General features: G+C 37.8%; 1 protein-coding gene across 3 annotated transcripts in view; it reads left to right on the top strand.

Annotated features, from left to right (window-relative positions):
• The window catches only part of Nyap2 (neuronal tyrosine-phosphorylated phosphoinositide-3-kinase adaptor 2), a 238,955-nt gene that overhangs the window by 91,139 nt on the left and 127,198 nt on the right, over positions 1–20,618 (top strand). For all 3 annotated transcript variants that reach the window (XM_021234357.2, XM_005082514.3, XM_040753228.1), the window contains one exon: positions 19,227–19,528. In XM_021234357.2, coding sequence (XP_021090016.2) covers positions 19,227–19,528 — 302 coding nt within the window. The remainder of the gene's footprint in view (positions 1–19,226; positions 19,529–20,618) is intronic.

The raw sequence follows: 20,618 nt of genomic DNA, 5'->3' as shown, positions 1-20,618 counted from the left end.
TTGATTTGTAAAATGGACATGCATCAGATGCATCAATTGCAAAACGTCATATGAGGTGCATGACAGCTTTTGGCACTCTTAAGAAAGATTTTTATAAATCCAAGTTCCTTCAGTGTGAGAAAATGTGACACATAGACCACTGTCTTCCATTACTCAATGACTCTGTCTTCCCCACAAACTGGATATGAACCAAAGTTTCTGTCACCTGATGTACCATAAAAAGGCCACTATAACTGAAGGGAAATAGGAAGTACTTGCTGAACTCTGGATATGACTTACAGTGGCAAGAATGAATCATTTGCCTCGATGCAGTTAATCACACCCATCCCTCTGAACTGAACAGGATCAGTCACTCAAATAGTACTCTGAAGTGACCACTAGCTCAGCAAGATTCACATTCTTTTTCCAAATAACCATTCATTTTAGCTTCATGCCAAATCTCCTGTTGTGCTGAGAAAAGATACCAGGTGTCCAGGTATGTAATTCTATTCCTTCCAGAAAATTATTTTTAGAGTTTGAGGACTATTTGGAAGAGCTGGCTTGCAGATCTTTCATATGTGTTTGATGTGTCAAGGTGAAATGTAGTGTCTTCATGTTACTTCCTGAACTTGGTGGCATTACTTTAGAGAATGTTACTGTTACTGGTTATTTGGGGACTGAGATAATGTATGGAGGGGTGGAATAAATTGATACCTATTCACAAAGTTTGTGTGCTCAACTCTGTAGGATTTTCATCTTTATCTTTGTGGAAGATTTATTTTTTATTTCCTTAGACTTCTCAAAAAATGTGATATGGAATACAAGAAAGACTCTAGCTGTTACTTATGTGTGTTTTCCATTATATTGCTAGTACAAAAAGAAATAATACTAACTAAAAACTACAATTGTATGTATTCTTAATTTGTCTAATGTGTTCAAAGCAGTATGTTTGAGCATTATACAGAATGAAATTAGTAGAGTTTATATAGCTTCTTTCTTGCAAAAATTGCATATGAGCATAATTTAGTAACTAATAACTAAATCTTAGCAGGTCACTTAGTTATACTGTTTCAACCACATTTTCCATGATCAGGAGTTAAGACTTTTTAAGGAAAAAAAACAATTCTTTCCCAAGGCTAATAGTGTTTATTTTAGTTGGCATTCCAGTAATGGCAGAACTGGGAAATTGAGGCAAGAGACTTACATGAGGCCAGAAGTTATAGAATAGGTCTGACAATAACACAAAACTTAACAAACAAATGAAAACAAAATAAAAGCATATACTTTTGGATCCAAAAATTAATGTTTGGCAATGAAATGACTCAAGGGACAAGCTGTTTTATTTAAAATTCCAGAAGCTTAAGAAGTAGAAGCATTTGAGAATGGCTACCCTAGGAGAGGCTCCCACAGGCAGAAGAATGCATTCCTTGTCCTAAGGAAAAGATTTGAAAAGTGGAAGGAGGTATTGTACCGGAAGAATTATCATTTATTCATTCCCCACATCTAAAGGAGAAATTCACGTTTTTCTCTTTCTTGCTACTGTTTCTTTACAATAGCGAGCTTAATCACCCTATTTCCAAGTTTTTGGTGAGAGAGTATCCTATTCACTATTGCTGAATGACAATAGCCTAGTGTGCTATCTAGCATAGGTAACTAGAGAGTATCCTATTCACTATTGCTGACTGACAATGGTCTAGTATGCTACTTAGCATAGGTAACTCTAAATTAAAGTACCTATCAGACATGTGTTAGTTCTTTTGTGAGCACCAATAGAGACTGGAAATGAACATATGTAGCATTGCCATATAACAAAACAGTTTTAATTAAGTGCTGTTTGAGTCTGAGCCAAGGGATGTTTTATTTCAGAAGTGTCTAATCTTTTGGCTTCTTTAGGCCACTTTCTACAGGGAAACATTGGCTGATCTTGACCTCTGCAGCTGACACAACTGTGTTCATCCCATGAGAGAGGAGTACCCAGAACATCACATTTAAGAAGATGTGCCAGGCAGTGACAATAATAATTAGTTGTGAAATATAAGCTACACACCAGAAGACAAGTTTTGCAGTGTTTGAGAAACAGAGAAGATGGAAATTTCAAATGAATAACAAAGATGAGTTGAGAAAGAGAGGAAGTGATTTGGAAAGATAAGCATTGGGAATCAACTCTGTAGATGCTTAAACCTGAAGTTATGAGGGTAAAGTTTTGGTAATCATAAAGATCATATTAGAACCATAGTGCTGTGGTCAATGCAGGAAGCAAATGCTGTCTCTGTAGAGTTGTTTTGCTTTATGTTTTTTTCCCAGAAATTGTGTTCCCAGGGAACACAGTTGTCTTAAACTTATCTATTTCCTTTTAGGTAAGATATGTTACAAAAATATTTTTGTCACCCCTTGCTAGATTCGATTTCTTTATTTCCATATTTTGTGGATGCTACGTAAAAGAAAATTGAAACAAATATCTACAAATGACAGCTATAAATACCAAAGTAAACCTAAAACTCTTTTTTTTCTGAAAGATCACCTAGTTAATATTCCTTCTTCAGTTGAGCCATGCTTTAATAAATGGCAAATTCCTTTTCCAATTAGATAGCCATAAATTTATGTTTCCCTTGTCCTCTCTGACGTCCTCAGGATGATTTTATTTTAATAGGATAAATTTTAAGTTTATATTTGTTCTTCACTGCACTGTAAAACCTTTCAGTGTCTTTGTATCACTGTATCTTTCTCTATTGTTTAGCATTGTACTGTTGTGTGTAACATAAAACAGATGATAAATGTAAAGAGGAAAACTAAGATAGTACATCCATTATAATGTGGAGTTGTTTTCCTTTACATTTAGAAGCATCATGAGCCTTAAAACTGTGGCTAATATGTTGTGATAATAGCTTTTAATTTGCTATGCATAAAGATGTATAGAGCAAGATGAGGTTTAATCAAAGGCAAGTTTTAATACCAGACCCTGGAGCCTCTAGGGGCTACCACATAAAGCTGATAATCCAAGTGCTTTCATTGACATGAGAGCATTAGATTCAATTATTTTGTCTAAAGGAAACTAATCATGGAGAGTGCATTGTTCCCGGAAAACCATTCCAGGAAAGCAGGCCGCCAGACTTCTGGCCCCTGAGTCGGCAGTCTCTGACATCTATATTTCAGCCTATTCCATTACTCCATTTGGGGCATTAAGCAGATGTGAACCTGTTGTGCATAAAGATGGGTCACTGGTCCATTTACAGGAACTAAACAGCCAGGAATAAATATTTGACTCTTAAAGTAGTATCTCTTGTCATTCATATTTGCATGTCACTGATTATAAGGATGAAGGATAGAGATTTTGTTTTTACCATTACATGAATAACTTTTTAATGGCCTTCAAAAGTGTCAGGAAGTATGTTTCTCAACCCACGTATTTATCATGCTAATATGCACAATAAAAATAGTTGCAAAATATTCTTTGTTCTTAAGTAGAAAAAATGCTTCATGAATAGAATCTATCCTGAGGGATCACTGACTAAGATATTACTACCCCTGTTTGATAAACAAACGATTCTATCTTTGGGAATGGATTCACTAATCATCACACATGGTTCAGGAACAGAATTAGAAACAAAATTTCCTAACTAGGTTGGATACAAAACAAATGTTGGAGAATGGATATGGTACCATATGCGTGTGTGTGAGTGTGAGTGTGTGTGTGTGTGTGATCAATAGTATTTTTTCTGCAGACACATAGATTATAGATGATTTACTTACTTTTTCCATTTTGACGGTTTTTCCTGGAAAGAGGGTGACTTTACTGTTCTCTCCAGGAGCTGGGGATTTCAGAACAACATACAGTTCTCTATATTTTGCCTTGTTGCTTCCTTCCAAGCTATCTTTCCATTTTACAATATTTTGTGACTTGTTATATTTATTCTATTGCAGATGCATTTTAGACACTTGATACCCTTTAATATAGCTTATATCTGGAAATTATGCATAATAATTATAGATTAGTTTTAACGTGGGTCTGAATTTCATTTAAATGCCTGATCATGTAGAAGTTCCTTTTAATATTTAACAAGCATGTTGGACATATAAGAAATACATAAGAAATAAAGGGATACATTTGATCCTCTTCTTACAGAATTCTGGAATTTAAAGTTTGCATAGGATAGCTATAATAAAAATACAAAACAACAACAGATAAGACATTCAAACTAAAGAAGAAAGAAATAGTTGATTGAAGATTCAGAGGTGGGGTGGAATTCAACCAAGGTTTTGATGAATCAGAGATGCCTTTTTTTTGTTTTTTGTTTTTTTTTTGAGATAGGGTTTCTCTCTGAAGCTTTGTATACCAGTCTGGCCTCATAAACAAAAATCTGCCTGCCTTTGCCTCCCGAGTGCACCACCGCTGTCCAGCTCAGAGATACCTTTTTTAAAGTGGAGATGTAATCTGAAAGAGATAAGTCCCCAGGGAAGTGAGATCATATGAGTTGATAATAAAATGCAAAAGAAGATTGAGCTGGGTCACACAAAGCCTAAGTTGTTTTACAGAGGATATGTGCAGTCTCAAATATAAGCCCAACAACATTAAAGAAGAAGGATGATTTCATCTTATTTCTTTCTTAGGAGTGTTCTTCCCTTGTTGGGGAAAACTGAGAGACTCCATGTGAGTGACTGTGATGGTTAATGTTGTTTGTCATCTTGACAAAGTCTAGGATTCCTGAAGATACTAGCCCCTGGGCACCTCTGTGAAGGATTATATAAATTATATTAATTGAGACCTGAAGACTTACCCTACTGTGGGGTATAGATGCCATTCCCTGGGCTGTGGCCCCTCAACTGGATGAAAAACAAAAACTGAGCTAAGTCCAAGCATTGGTCACTTTCTGCATCCTGGCTGTGGATACAACGTGAAGAGCTGTTTTGCCCCTGAAGCCATGCTTTCCCTACTATGATGAACTATATACTTTGAACCATGAGATAAAATAACCTCTCATTCCTGTAAGTTACAGACTGTAAGGTATATGGACACAGAAATGAGAAAAGTAACCAATACACCATTCACAGACAAACACTAATACAAAGCCTTGGAGACAGATTAGACAACAGGAAGCATATGTGAACACTTGCTAGAAGACTAAGGAATTATTATATGGTAATGAGGATTATATAGCTACAATACTGGCGATAAATTCATGGAATTGAAGAAGAACTTGGAAGTTCTTAGTCTCCATGGATCAGAGCATCATGGTACTGCAGAAGACAGTTTCAATAGAAGAAATGGGTGTGGAGGGGGGTCCGGGAGGTTGGAGTGATGAAAAGCATCAGAACACACCATTTTCTCAGTGAAACAGATTTTGAAGTGCTTATGCTTTGAATTAATGAAGCCACAGATTCTTCAATCTTTCAGTCATCTCAAGGTGTGTTCATTGGATCTATAGAAGTACCTTGACTGTAAGCAAGGGGAACCTTAAGTCAACACTGATACTTTAGGAAGATATTGCATTAATTTTTGTGAAACTGGTACATTTTTAGTCATCAACAGTTCATTTTTTCAACATAATTTTTAAAATACATTTTTGAAGCACATTTTCCTCTCCCCAACATAATTTGGTCTAAACCTTAAAAATATTTCTAAGGTCTGAGAAGTATATTTTGCAAGAAGCCTTTCACCATGCTCAAGTACACTAAATCTCATAGTACATTCTTTATAGTCTTTAAGCTTTCTCCCAAGAAATTTAAAATGCCCATTAAATCGCAAGGATCATGGTCAGAAGATGCACATCCTACAAGCATTTGAGGAGGAGAGACACCTTATGTTTGAGACAGAGCTGACATTAAAGATTGCTTCATTCCAGTCCTGTGATTTTATCTGGCAAATTATACTATTTCTCTGCTAGAAGGTCAATGAATGTCTGGCAGTATAATTGGGAGCTTTACAAAATCCAAGATAACTCATTTTTCTGGCTGTGAAATTTGAAGACAGAAATAACTTTGGGTCATACCAATCCTTTTCCGGCCAAGATTATGGAAAATCCAGCTTCTGAAAAGTAGAATAGACATTTTATTTGTTTTTCTCATAAAGCAATAATAATAATAATGACAAGTGTTTATTTGTGATGTGTGTCAAATGCCATGTCATAAATGATGATCTATGCTTGGGAAGTCACCATCTACCTTTTGACTGGCAGTTACACTGCTTTGGAAATAGTGAATAGTGAAGCTGTGTTGAAGATCATGACATCTGCTACTTCCATGATTTTTTTTTTCAAATCCACCACACTGCTTTGTATGTTAACACTATTAGCAAAAGTGTATTCTTCTTCCAAGGATCATGTACAAGCTGTCTTGGGGTTTGAATGCAAACGTAACTGACTCTCATAAGCATACAATTTCATCTCTAAAGCATAAGTGTGTGGGCATAACAAAGAACAGATACTTGGCTGCTGTTCTCAGAATGCCATGGCTGTCAAGTAAGAAACTTTACAAAGTTAAGGGAGAATGAGATGCACTTCAGAGATTGTTTCCAAGATGATTTGTTTAGAGCTTCTACTGTGTTATCTTAGGCATCTAAATTATCTATAAAAATCATGTGACAGGTATATATTGATAGTCTCCATTTCCAGAAAAGGAAAGTAATACTTGAAAAAATTTAATGTCTAAGAGGACACAGAGCTAGTCAGTAGCAGAGCTTGAAATTTAGGTTGTTAAGTTTAAGTTTTCAAATTGGCCACTGGGATATGGAAAATAACATTTGAAGATATGACTTTTGTAGATAACAAAATAATAACTGGCTAATCCTGCCTGCCTCACAGAGTCATTGCAGCTTCCTTTCAGTGACAGTTTGAGACTGCTGATGCCAAAGAATTCAAAAGCAGGATGGTTCTGAAAATAGCTAGTATTTTTCTTGGAAGACACAACTCCTCTTTGTTTCTGGTATTTTGTCTTCCTGCCTATTTTCTGAAATAATACCTGCAGGTGGCTTGACCATCAGTGGAGGAGATCAACTAAGGAACTGATAAAGTGGGGCCATGTGCTGACATTTAAGACTTTGAGAACTTGGGAAATGACACAAGGATAGTTGGGATATTTTTTATCTCCAGACAGGACAAGTAGAATCCTCTGACAGAGCAGTGAATAGGTATTGAGTTCAGCCATTATCAAACCCATCTGGTGATGGAAGGCTTCCTCAAAGAAACTACACTGAAAAAAAAAATCGTATACATAATTTATCCAAACAGAACATCAGAGAGGACTGTGCAACTGCTGGCTGAGTTCATAACTGACTTGACTTTTACGTTTTAGACTCAAAACTTTTGACAACTTGTTCAGCCTGGATGTTTTTTATCAGCTGTTTGGAGCAGTGGTAAAGTGAGAATACATTATGTTAGAAGATTCTTTGGCTCAAGATGGGGAAAAGATGGACTATCGATAGAGGATCCAGGCCTTAAAAGGTCTCAGATATCACATGAGTGTAAATTTTTAGGTCAAAGAAACAGAAAAGCACTCCAAGGGTTCTTCTTTAGAGTGACATGAGCAAATTTTCATTTTGAAGCATAAGTCTGGCATCACTGAGACAGAGGAAAGATCAGCTAAGAGGCAAAGACACTAATTTAGCCCAGAAGTGATGAGTGCTGTAAGCCCAAAGCAGGTCAAGAGGGATGAAGAGGAGGGAATTATGCTGATATCTGTGCATAAGCACTCACAGGTCTTGCTCTTTCTCCATCATTAAAGTAGAAAATGTCAACTAAAGGAAAGGGGGAGATGAAGAATATAGTTAAGTAAAAACATCACCTATCTCATTGCTTAATGCTTCTATGAGTTGTTCTTGACTGTTCCATAGTATGTACACACAAATTCATCCATTTAGTGTAACCTTAAAGATTGTCCATTTGAGCCAAGCTCTGAGCCAGCAAGCAAACAAGGTAGCAAGGTCCCATGAAGTTCTGCCTGACTAGCCCTGTCACATTTTTCAAGCTCTCTTGATTCCATGTGTCAGCACCCGATGCCTTCATCTGATGAAATCTCATTCATGTACTGCATGAGCTGAAAAGATACTTCCTGTCATGGGATTTCATGGGTTCCTCAGAGGATGGTGAATGTACATGGTGCTTCCTCTAAGAACATGCCTGGCTACATGATACTGAGTTCATGCTGGTTCTATAGTCTGTTGTTCCTTGAGTTACTGACCAATCAGCTTTGTTCGTTGCCCAGTCAAACGTTACCTGGATTTTTTATTTTCCTATACTAAATAGTAAACAACTAAAATAAGTTCCCTAATGAAGTTGTCCTGTCTGATCAAAAATTACATTCTGGAAAGTCTAACCAATTATTATTTAAATGTGCCTTCTACAGAGGAAGTTCAAGGCTATTAACATTCTCCTTCTAGTTTCTACTTCTAGAATGGAAAAAAAGGCTACATATGGCTGGCCAATCTTATTTCTAGAAAGTTGGCAGGTTCTCAAACCATAATCAAAATTTTTGTTGGTTTTCATGATATAAATAAAATAACATTTTTCAGAACTTCCTCTTTTTGGGTTGAATTGTTAGAAAAGATCTCCCAAGGTGTGAACTTGTGTAAACTACATTTAAACTGAGTCAGAATACCGCAACTTATTTTCCATGTACCTTCTCTTCTTCAAGCGACAGTACTTTAAAAATCATGGAGATCTTATTTGTGTATAGAAATAAGTAGTGTTTTAATTTTAGATTCTAAAGTACCATAAGTAATTACATATGTTAATCTTAAAAGCACTTGTCATGTTTCAAATAAGTCTTAAAGATGATCAGGAGAATTTGTTCTGCCCTTAATACGAATCATAACACAGGCCTGCCTCTTTAGAAATTCAGAATGATAGAAAGGAAATTTTAGAGACTTATATAATATGTGCACAGACACACTGTCTTTCTAGTGTACTAAGAAAAAGAAAGGAAGGAAGGGAGGAAGGAGAGAAAGAAGAGAAAGGAAAGGAGGAAAGAAATCAGTGTCAGGATTCAGTGGCTTATACACAGGTTTACTTTGCACAGTGCTGAAGGCTGTGAAACTCATGCCTCTAGTATATTCAATGTTCACAAGGAGCTTTCTGAATCACAGAGAGGTCCTGTTTTTCTGGCCCACAGATGTCCTACTTACTGGTCTACCAAGGTCCTACTTACTGACCCACAGAGGTCCTGCTTCCTGGGCCACAGAGGCATTGTTTCTTGTTCCACAAAAGTCATGCTTCCTGGTCCATAGAGAGGGCCTGCTTGACTACTTCTTGGTGTATAGCAGCAGTCCTACCTTCTGGATCACAGAGAGGACTTACTTCCTGATCCATAGATGCACTACTTCCTGGTCCACAGAGGTCCTGCTTCCTGGTTCACAAACGTCTTGGCCCATAGAGATCCTATTTCTTGGTCCACAGAAGATTTATATACTATTATATTTTCACATGGCAGAAGCATTGAGAACTCTTCAGTTATCTTTAATAAGAACATTAATCTTACATAAGAGATCTCTGTTCTCCTTGCCTAGTTATCTCCCATTTACCACTTCCAAATGTCTTCAGTCTGAAGGTTAGCATCAGATTATGAATTTTGGCAGACTGAGTTTGCGCACAGCATCCATTCTATAGCACCTATATCAGTCACCTTGGTAGATAATTTATTGTTGCCTTGTGCCATTTAAATTTGTTATAAAAACCCTGAAAAGTGTCTGACCATTATATAAATAATAATAATTGACAATTGAAAAATACATACTTCTTACCTAAATTTAGATAATTATTTAATAGACAGATAATTGCATGTTTATTCTTCTTTCTAAGATACAAAATTTTAGATGTAGTTGAAATAGTCCAGCTAGGAGAAAGAATTTAATCCTTATTAATGTTAAATATAATACCTGAAGCTAACAAAAGCAGTTTCATATCTTTGGGATGATTTTTCTGCTTTTCCCCCTTGATTTATCTTATCTTTTCTGTAAAGTTTATTAAAACAGTAAATGAAATGGCATATAAAAAACACATCTTAACACCTGACATAAGCATCCAAGAAGCATCAACAAACATCCAGACACAGGAAATTGATGTCTGGAAAAGAACCTAGGCAAGTGGAAATATTAGAAGTAAAAGAGCAGAAAACAGATATCACAGAGGATATGAAGTACCGAAAATGAATGTTGGAGCCTAAGGCAAGAAAGCCACGGATTATGGCTTTGAATAAGCAAGTGGGACTCAGGGAAGACATTACGGGTAATGATGAGTGAATAATTTGGAAGAGAAATATGAACACTTAATTTTACAGGAACCAAGTTTCCATATCAAAGCAGACTATGCGTTTAAAAATATGTACAATGCAAATATATCAGGCAGTTAATTATTTCTATGCATAGTGCTAAAATAACAAGAATGCTTTGGACAATACTTTAGTAGGCTGTTTTGTTTTTCTGCTTATCATTCTTGCCTTTTCATGGCACCAGTGGCCTTTTTCATCACATTATCAGTCTTTTCTTAGTGACTAGTATCTGGAGAACATCATCTTGGTTCAGCTGGAACTTCCTGTAATATAGATATTATGAAACTTCAATATGATTGTCCAAAGAATCTTGGATTTGATCTAGCTTAAAGCATAGCTAGATTTAGGATCCGTAGAATGCTGTCACACAGGATCCCACCAATTTCCTTTCATATTCAAAAGAAAGGCCACAACTTCCAATACAGTGGTTCACCATGATTTATCCAAGAGGAAGCATTTTCCAATCTCTAAACTAATCCTGGTGACTAGAAAATCTTCTATCAATCTTTCCTGGGGAGGAAATACTAAACCTCCAAATAAATGGCATATGTTGACTCTAGAAGGCCCCCACTTAACTGTTTCTTAGGTAGACTTCCTTGTGTTTATTTTTCCTTACTTGACAAAGGATCTACTAATGTGGTGGCTACTCAGATTTGTAAACTATATGAGATCTAGAATTGCCTAGGAGGTAGCTTCTGGGCATGTCTTTGGTGTTGTCCAGATTCTATTGACTGTGGTGGGAAGACTCACTAACTATGGGTCTTGTCATTACCTGTAGGGATGCTGAATATGCATTCATTTTCTCTGCTTTCTGATAACAGATGCAAACTTTAACTTTCTACTCCCTTAGCTCCTCCATGGCAATGGGCCGTACTTTGAGTTGTGAGTTAGAATACACCCTTTCTTGCTGAAGTTACATTCCTTACAGTAGTGTATTATGATGACAGGAAAAGAGACTAAGACAGATAATATCTGCAGCCATGAATGAGAAGAGTTTCTCACAAAGCTGTCGATGGGTGACTGGGATAGCCACTATGCTCACCAGTCCTGAATGGCCTCACTGACTGTGCAAATATAAGATTTTTTAATTATAAGTTGCCAGGCACTAAGGCAGACATGATTAACCATTTCTGTTTTGTGTGATTTTGGTTTGAGTCATTACCAGTCTATATATGACGTATTAGCCTCATGTCTCTTCCAATGCCCAATTTTCCTAAACACAGACAAGTGTAGCTCTGGATCATACTAGGAGGAGGCCTGGTTCTTGATCAGGTATAGGTGTCCCCTGTTAGAGTGTGCTAGGCAGTGTCTCAGAAGAAAGCAGGAATCAACCTTCACTCTCATGCATACACAGAGAAGGCAAGAGGAAGAATGTATCAAATACGAACTCTCCAGGCATTCTTTTCCCAAATGAAGTCAGAGGGTTGATAACTTAGCATTCATAATTCGTTCATAGTGAAATACCTAATGTTAACTAGTACAGTGATCAACTTCCCCACCAGGCAAACTTGTCTCTTATAGAGTTGTTACTTCTTTTTTTTCCAATTTGTGTTTATTTGCTTTGCAGTCGAAAGTGTTCTAGTGCTGTTACCAGACACACCAATACAAAAGAATATCCCAGTGCCTCAGGTATTCACAAAGGTAGACATATGCTAGATACCGAATCAGCATCAGAAATGGATTTCTAAGCCTAGCTCTACAGAATTGCTGCTGAAAAAATTCTTCTAAAGTAAGCATAGTTCTAACTATACCTTCTGTTTCCTTACTGGCTTTCTAAACAGATTTAAAACAATGCATGTATGCATATGAATAGAGACTAAGATTCATTTTCTTTTCTTTTTCTTTCTACATTTATTAGTAAAGAAATCTTTATTGCAAAATACTGGCATGTTTGCTTCAAAATTATTATAGACAAAGTCATGACCTTGTCACTTTGAAAGTTGACACCTGATCTCAGGAACTCACCTTTTCCAAGAATTTGTCTCTATCTGAAAATCAGGTTTTCTCAAACATAGCAATCATGATAAGCTGGCAGATGAGCATCTTAACTATTTGTGTACTAGAAGATTTTCAAAGTTCATGATTCTCAAGTTTCCCTTTCAATACTGATCAACAATTGCTTTGAGAAAATAAAGCAAGCATTTGAGAATGTTCTGCAAGAAGGAATCTATTTACCTAGACTCTTGCTACTTGCAGTTAAATATAAGACTTTGTTTTGATTTTCTTCTCATGAAGGTTTTTTTTTTAAGTTCTGTGGTACCATATGTGGATTCACTAAGCAAGTAGTGATCTTATTACTAAAATTTAGTAGGACAGAATTAAGAAGGAAGTACTTTAAAGCTAAGATTGTAGACTATGTACCACACATCAGATTTATGCCACAGGTTCTTCATGGGTGTACTCAGGCAAAGTTGATGAGTTTATCTAACAAATATCAAGATTTAATAAATTTTTTAAAGTGGCCATAAAATTCAGGACCTAAAGATTTCCAGTTACTGAGTGAGATACCTTAGGATATATAATGAACACACACACACACACACACACACACACACACACACACACACACAATGTATATGTATACGGATACAAACACATATAATGTATCTTTATAGTGTATGTGTATATCACTCAAATTGTCACTCCTGTCCATTAGCCAATATCTCTTCCATTATGTGTGTTAGTCATTTATCTTATTGTAAGAACATAGTTGACAACTTAAGGAAGTAAGGGTCTATTTTGGCTCATAATCCCAGGTTACAGTGTATGATGGCGAGTAAGCTTTGGTCATGGTGGCAGTAGCATGAGGCACCTGGTCACATTGTGTCTCTGATGAAGGAGCAAATATTTGAATGCTGCTGTGAGCTCTTTCTTTTTCTTCATTTAAAAACTCCAACCAAAGGAATGGTGTTTCCCACATGTTAGGGTGGGACTTTCCACCTCAATCAACACAGTCAAGGAACACACATGCCCAGAGATTTATTTCCATGGTGATTATAAATCCTGTCAAGTTGACAATTAAGATTAACTATTACAGGGAAGGAATTTAGAAGTACACAACCTATTGTTTCTGGAAAAATCCATTACTATTTGCTTTAAGCCATACCATATTTTATTCTCCATGTCTTATAGCAGTCACAAGAAGGAAAGGCAACTTGATCCTGCTGTCTTACTTCTGCTGTGTGAGAAGAAACAGACTTGTTTAAATTCAAGATTATGAAACTTGATTTTTATTTTTATAACATGAGATGTGTCAGGCTTAGTCTATCTTCAGTGCTGGAGTCTTCAGCCCACGTAGCTTTCACTCAGAGACAAGTAGTCCTACAGTAGAACTGGTTCTTCACATTCCCAACATCATTTAAATGCTCAGTCTGAAATAGGGGAGTGACCTATTTGCACAAGCACTTCTTTTTTCTGAACCTCACATTTGTTTTCCGGATTTCTCTTTGTTGTTAGTTTGGTTTCTGTGTTTCGTAATAATAGTAGACATTGGGGTTCAGCAGATCTCTCAGAAGGTTTCCAGGTTCTCGTGTCCCCAACTGAGAAACTGCATAGAGTTACACAGTTGCATCAGAAGTAGAAGTAGGTTGCTAGGGAAAGGTATGCTTCCAAGAAAGAGGAGGATGAGAACACAGAAAGTTTACTGACTCGAATAGTAATGCTGTACAAAGCGCCAGTGCTTTCATGTCACATTTTGCAGGATTTGGGACTCATCCATCTAGTGTGCTTTTCTGCATAAGCTCTGTTACTTGCAGCTCTATATATGACTTCATATGTCAAATTTATCATTAGCATCTTAAATGTCCACTCCGGGATGTGTGCATTAGTATTATAATGAGGGCCGAAGCTCCTACTTATTGTTAGAGTGCTGACTTTGCATAAATAAAGCCCTCCATTTAATCCCTAACACAGCAAATGCTAAATTGACGCAAGTCTTTATTTCTTTTTAATTTTGTATAACAAGCTATAGGTCACCTTCAGACACTCTGGAGTGAGTGTCTCTTGTGCTTATGTCATTGCCCTGATTTAGTGGAGGCAGAGCTGTTCCCAGCCGTCATCTTTCCCAACTATCTTTTTTCAATATGCCTATTTTGTAAAGTTTGTTATAAAACCTGGTCTGAATAAGGTTTGGCTTCACTATGTCATATGTCAGGTTAGGGTCCCCAAGGAGGCAGATAGTGAGTTTTACTGAGGAGCTTTCCTGAGAGAGATGAAGAAGAAGATACAGGGGTGGCTAGGTTTGCTCAACTTTGGTGCTGTTCTGTTAACTACAAAAGGACAAAGGGAAGGAGAAACAATTGGACAGGAAGAGCCTGAGATGGTGCTGTAGCTATGGGAACTCAGAGGCAAAAATTTCACATATGGAGCAAAAGCAAGCCCTCACATCTCACGTGTCAGCAGGTTTTGAAGATTATACTGGATGCTAGGCGTTAGCTGCTCGTCTCTGAGATTTTCTCTTGAAGCATATCTGAGCTACACACCTGCAAACCGTCACATGCTGTCCCCAAAATGTAGTTGAAGTGACCCCTCAGTACTTTGCTGTTTCCCATCTGACCCCTCCTGAGGGTAAATCGAGAAGGATACAGTTAGTGCAATAAATTACCATCTCAGTGACAGCAGATAGTGTGGAGGCTGCAACTTATACTCAGCAAACCCCTTGTGCACAGTCATTAATTAGCTGGACCCTTCTGAACACATTTTCTGACCTTTGTAGTCACAAGATTTGTCTCTTTCATGAGAAGTTGGAACTTCTTGTGACTGCAACCTCCATGAGCTAAATTTGCCGCATGTGACATCTCAAAGTCACAAGGAAACAAGGGAGTATCAAGAGATACCCCCAAAAGACTGGAGAGATAGCTCAGCTATTAAAGGGAAAGGCTCACAACAAAAACTCCAAGAAACACCCAATGCTATCTGTCACCCATGTTCCAAACATATGTTACTCTGCTTGGTTGGAAAAACCATCCTCTCTGTTTCTGATGCTCGAAGTCAGTGGTCTTGTCCACTTCGAGGATATTTCCTGTTTTATTTATTTGTATGGGTATGTTTGCATGTGCTCTCATCTGTGTCTGCATTTATAGAGGCCATTTGTCAATATCTGGTGTCCTCCTCTATCACTCTGCATGTCTCTCTCTCTCTCCCTCCCCCTCTCTCTCCCTTCCCCCTCCCTGTTCCTTTCCCTCTCTCACTCTCTCTCCATCCCTCTCTCCCTCCCTTCCTTCCTCCCTCCCTTCTTCTGCCTGTTTGTCTGTCTTCTTTAATGTATTTTTGAGCAAGAGCCTCCCACTATTGTTGGAACTCTCACTGACTGGCTTACTGTTGTAAAGGCTGGGAAATCTAAGATAAAAGGGCTGCATATGGTGAGGGATTTCTGGTTTCATTATAATTTGGTCTAAGGCATCATGGAATGAAGGAACATAAGATATTAAACTATAACATTTCAGTCCTTTTATAATCAGTACAAATCCCTTCATATCAATGGAGCCTTTCTGACAAAATACCCACTAATGGGCCCTATTTCCTAACACAGTTGAATTGAGAATTGCATTTTCAATATATATGTGTTTTGAAGAACACAGCCAATATCCAACAAATTGAAAAAACAAAGTGGTTATTTCCTCAACTAACTTCATCCATCATTGTATGTTTTTCCATCAAGTAAGATCTCAAGCACATGCTACTGTAGCTATAGCATGAGGTATTGAGTCATATTGACAGATACGCAGCAGATATGTTTCTATTATTGCCTTTAGGATGGGGTATCTTGCATTTGGCATGTTAAAAAAAACAGATATTCAGTAGATTCAGAAACTGCTTATATGCTTCATTCCGTGATCTTCAGTGTGCTTTGGACTCAACACACTTCTAAATTTCTTGCAGTTAGTTAGGTGTGTCATTATCCTTACTGCTTGTCCTTCACCTTGACTTGAACAAAGGCCATGCACATGTAACTCAATCTTAGCCATGTGCTTTTATTATGTATTCACTGCCAGGTGGAACTAAACTTGCATCTTTCTACCTGTTATTGTTTGAAGCACACATTGTACTTCACTTGGTAGAAGTGTTACTGTGTGTAACAGGATATTTATAAGCAAAACCAGCATTACACAAAATTGTTTTGTGCTGATAAATAGAAAATCCTGACACAAAGAAGAAGGACTAATTATCTATCTTGGAAAAGGTACAGGCTCTATTTAGGTCAAAGGTAACAGATAAATTGCTGATACAATTATTTCTAGTAACTGTCTCATAAATGCCTGTGTGCATTAACACATGCGTAGATCTCCCTAGGTGAGTATGTTCCTGGCAAAGAGGCAGCTGTCTAAATAAATCTTTAAAGCAGCTTTTGTTCAGTGATACAACAGAAATGAAAAAGAGACATGCAGATGAAAATAATTTAAGGCAAAGTTAGATGAAATCAAATATCTCATCTTCTGTGGGGAACATCAAAGATGTGTCATCCCAGAGTGAAATCTTCCCATATGCTCAAGACTCCTCTCCCCACCACAAAGCCCATTTTCCCAGAAATTCTTAATGGTTTTTCCACAAAACACTCTGTGCAAACTTCTCATTTGTGTCTTGATTGATGGTCTTGAAGCAAACACAGAAATTAAAATGCACAGAAACATTAAATAGGATGCTTCCTGTATCTCTATGAAAATCCACTCATCTGACATGTTGAGGCCACCTGGGACTTCATGCCCATTGCCCTGCTTTAACACTGCCATCCATGGTACTAAGATGCCATACACAATGTCTAATATTCAAAATATTAAGCAAGAAAGGACAGAGATTAAGAATCGTGTTGAAGCAGTAAATTATTGTTGTAAGTGCTAATATCAAACTATAAAGATCTTGTATCTTTTGTCTTTCCCCACAACATACATGTGATTCTCTCAAGTTCCAAGTTCATCAGTTCTCTACTTGTGGGTGGCGACGCTTTGAGGTCAAAGGACACTTTCATAGGGGTGGCATATCAGATTTTTGTATTACGATTCATAACAGTAGCAAAATTACAGTGGCAATGAAAATAATTTTATGGTGGGGAGTCACCACAAAATGCAGTTCAGTGTTTAACAGTGGGTGTTTGCCTCTGCTTCCATCAGTCACTGGATGAAGGCTCCAGGACGGTTGTAGACATCAAGTTCATTATCAGGAAGGGGCATTTGAGGTGGTCTCTCCACTATTGCTTAGCTTGCCAATCGGTGTCATCCCTTTAGATCACTAGAGGTCACAATGGTGCCTGATCTGTCTTCTAACCTATGATTCCCATTTCCCCCTATCCTACCTCCCCAATCAACCTTCCTGTTCCCCCATGACCTACTCTCCCTTCTTCTTCTCCCCCTCTCTTCATCCCAGCTCCCATTTCCCCCCCACCCCTCACCGTGTTTTTAAGTATGATGAATATCATATTGGTATGAAAGACACAATAATCAAAATTCAAATTTTACTTTGAATTGCACCATTTACAGAAATTAAGATAAAATCTAGTTTAATATTTCTAAATAAATCCATATACTAGAATGGCAGACTCTACAAGCTTACAAAATTCATACACTGAGTTTGTTTTCACAATTCACACATTTCAGGAAAATGCAAATATTTTACACATGATTTTTCTCTTAGCTTTTCCTTTCAGTGAGTTAGCTTGATGGACAAAGCAAGCTCCAGGAAAATCGTAGTCCTAAAAGTTCACATACATATTCATGATGTTTTCTTCATAAAGAGTTGCCATTATGTACAGTATAGAAAGAAACCCAAGCAGTGTTTCTTCTGTGGCTAACTGAACTGCAAACTACAGCTTTCTAAATCTTCATATTTTCCCTAGTAAAACCTGAGAAAATATTAAATTTGGAATGTGTTTATATCCTCAATACTGAGGAAGTAGAGTCATATCAGGATCAGGTCTTCTAAAACTTTGTTAAAGTCTTCTACTCTATGAGGTGAGCTTGCTGCTTATTGGTACCACATATATAACATCAAGGGATGGGGCAATGCTTCTAGGAAACAAAAGAACAGACAATTCACTTACCAGTTTGAAATGTGTTTCATCTCTTCTTCTTCCACTGAGTTTTTCTTCCTCCATACAACTGTCTTCCTGTCTCCATCTTAGCTTTTCCTTCCTTCTTCCTTCCTCTTTTCCTTTCTTCCCTCCAACACCTCCTTCCTCTCCTCTCCTCCCTCTCTCTCTCTCTCTCTCTCTCTCTCTCTCTCTCTCTCTCTCTCTCTCTCTCTCTCTCTCTCTCTCTGTCTGGATTTCATCCACAGTCTTTTTCCTTCTTCCCACTCTATCATCCTTTGACCCTCTCTCCCCTGTTCTCACTTCCTGCTTCCCTATTGTTCCTCCACAGTCTTTGCCTTTGCTGTTTTTTGTTCTCTCTTCTTACTGCTTATTAACGGAACCTTTCCTTCTCTTGATTGTGCTATTTTTCTTAGCATGTTAAGGAGGCAATCGGGGATGATTTTGGAAGGCAGCTATACTCACCACTATACTACCAATGCACCTGGGGATGGTTCAGATGAAAGGAATGGAGTCTAATCACTTAATAGGAGCTAGTCTAGGAAATATAGTCACCACATTTTTGTCTCCTTTTAGGTCATGGGACAAGATTCACCACCAAATTTTGGTTTTTTGTTTGTTTGTTTGCTTTGTTGTTTATGAGTGGTTGAAGATAAAATCCGTTGTGCAGGATTTTCTCCCTTAGGATAGTAAGTTCATCGGGAAGTGAAGGTGCCTGTAGATTAAATACATGTTAAACTTTATTTTTCAGATCAAATTGTTTTGGTTTTACTTTCAGAATTAGACTTATAAGTGTAGACCCTTGTATAATGGCGTACTTCTTCACAGTGAGAATTTTCACCTCTCAAGAACATGATGGTAGAAACCCTGTCTCATAAACAAAACAAAACAAAACAAAAGAACATGATGGTAGTGTATATGCTTTCAAGTATCTTTTCTCCTCACAGGTGGTTTCTGCTTTCTCTTACAGCATAGGGGGAGAAGTAGGGCGAGGCCAGGACACCAGCTACGTGGGCAAGCATTTCCGCATGGGGTTCATGACAATGCCTGCTCCTCAGGACAGACTCCCTCATCCCTGTTCCAGTGGATTCACTGTGAGATCTCAGTCTCTGCACTCCGTTGGGGGCACCGAGGATGAGAGCAGCTGTGGATCCCGGAGACAACCACCACCCAAACCCAAGCGAGACCCCAGCACCAAGCTTAGCACCTCATCGGAGACAGTCAACAGCACGGCAGCCAGTAAAAGTGGGAGACCTCTGGAGAGGGCAGAAGGTAAATTCATTGTGCCCACTTCACAGTCATCTCCAAGGGCTTCAACTTCTGGGAACCTGTTTCCTCCTCCTGGGTCCCAGAAGTATAGGAGGCATTATGGTCTGTTGTCAAATAACAGCCAATCGTTCTTAAAATGCTCAACCAGAAAAGCCGGAGAGTACAGGTACTGAAGTTCAGTAGCAGAGTGCTTGCAATCATATGTTTGGGACCCAAAGTTCAGTCCTCAGTCTAAAAACAGAACAAAAATGGGCAAGGCAATATGTGAGCATTGCAGCACTTTTAAGACTTTGAATCATCCAAAAATTATTTTTGCCTAGAAGTTATCTACTACTTATATTTTCTTACTATCTAATTTGTAATTTGCATAGTTAAAACACATGTTGGGTGCTCATTAGAACATTTCATGTGTGAGATTTTCATGCAGGAAACATATGAAGAAAAATTTATGATCATACCTTTTAGAAGTAGCCACTTGTGGCTGGGTGGTGGTGGTGCATGCCTTTAATCCCAGCACTTGGGAGGCAGAGGCAGGCGGATCTCTGTGAGTTCGAGGCTGGGCTGGACTGACAGCCTCCAAAACAATACAGAGAAACCCTGTCTCATAAAAACCAAAAAAAAAAAAAAAGAAGTAGCCACTTGTACATCATTTCCTATCTTGTGTGTCTGTATCAGCTAAGTATTTCAGCCTCTGCTTCATAAGTCTTATTTTTTCCATTGTAGGTTTTTTTTTCCCTCTCAGCTATGAGATACACAAATCAAACACAGCTACCATGGGTATATGAATAGAAATCTGGTCACACTAGCCTAATATCTCATAAATCCTCAGCTGTTCTTGAGTAAGGAAGCCCATAGCTTACTTAAGCTTTTCCCAGAAGCACCTTGGTTGAAGTGGAGTCAAAAGTGAGCTGTGAAACAGCTGTACCAGTTTAGGCTGCTATAACAAATTGCCTTTGACTGTCTGGTTTTAGAAGAGTGGAAATTCATCCCTCCAGCTCCGCTGCAAAGCTCAGGAGTCAACATGATCTTAGAATAGAGCTCCCATCAAAGATTTGGAGTCTTGTCTTCTGATAATCTTACCTTGTTCGTATGA

This window comes from Mesocricetus auratus, unplaced genomic scaffold (genome assembly GCF_017639785.1).
Source record: "Mesocricetus auratus isolate SY011 unplaced genomic scaffold, BCM_Maur_2.0 Super-Scaffold_100010, whole genome shotgun sequence".
Taxonomy (NCBI): domain Eukaryota; kingdom Metazoa; phylum Chordata; class Mammalia; order Rodentia; family Cricetidae; genus Mesocricetus; species Mesocricetus auratus.
The sequence above is the reverse complement of the archived record's forward strand: the minus strand, read 5'-3'. Positions and strand labels throughout refer to the sequence as shown.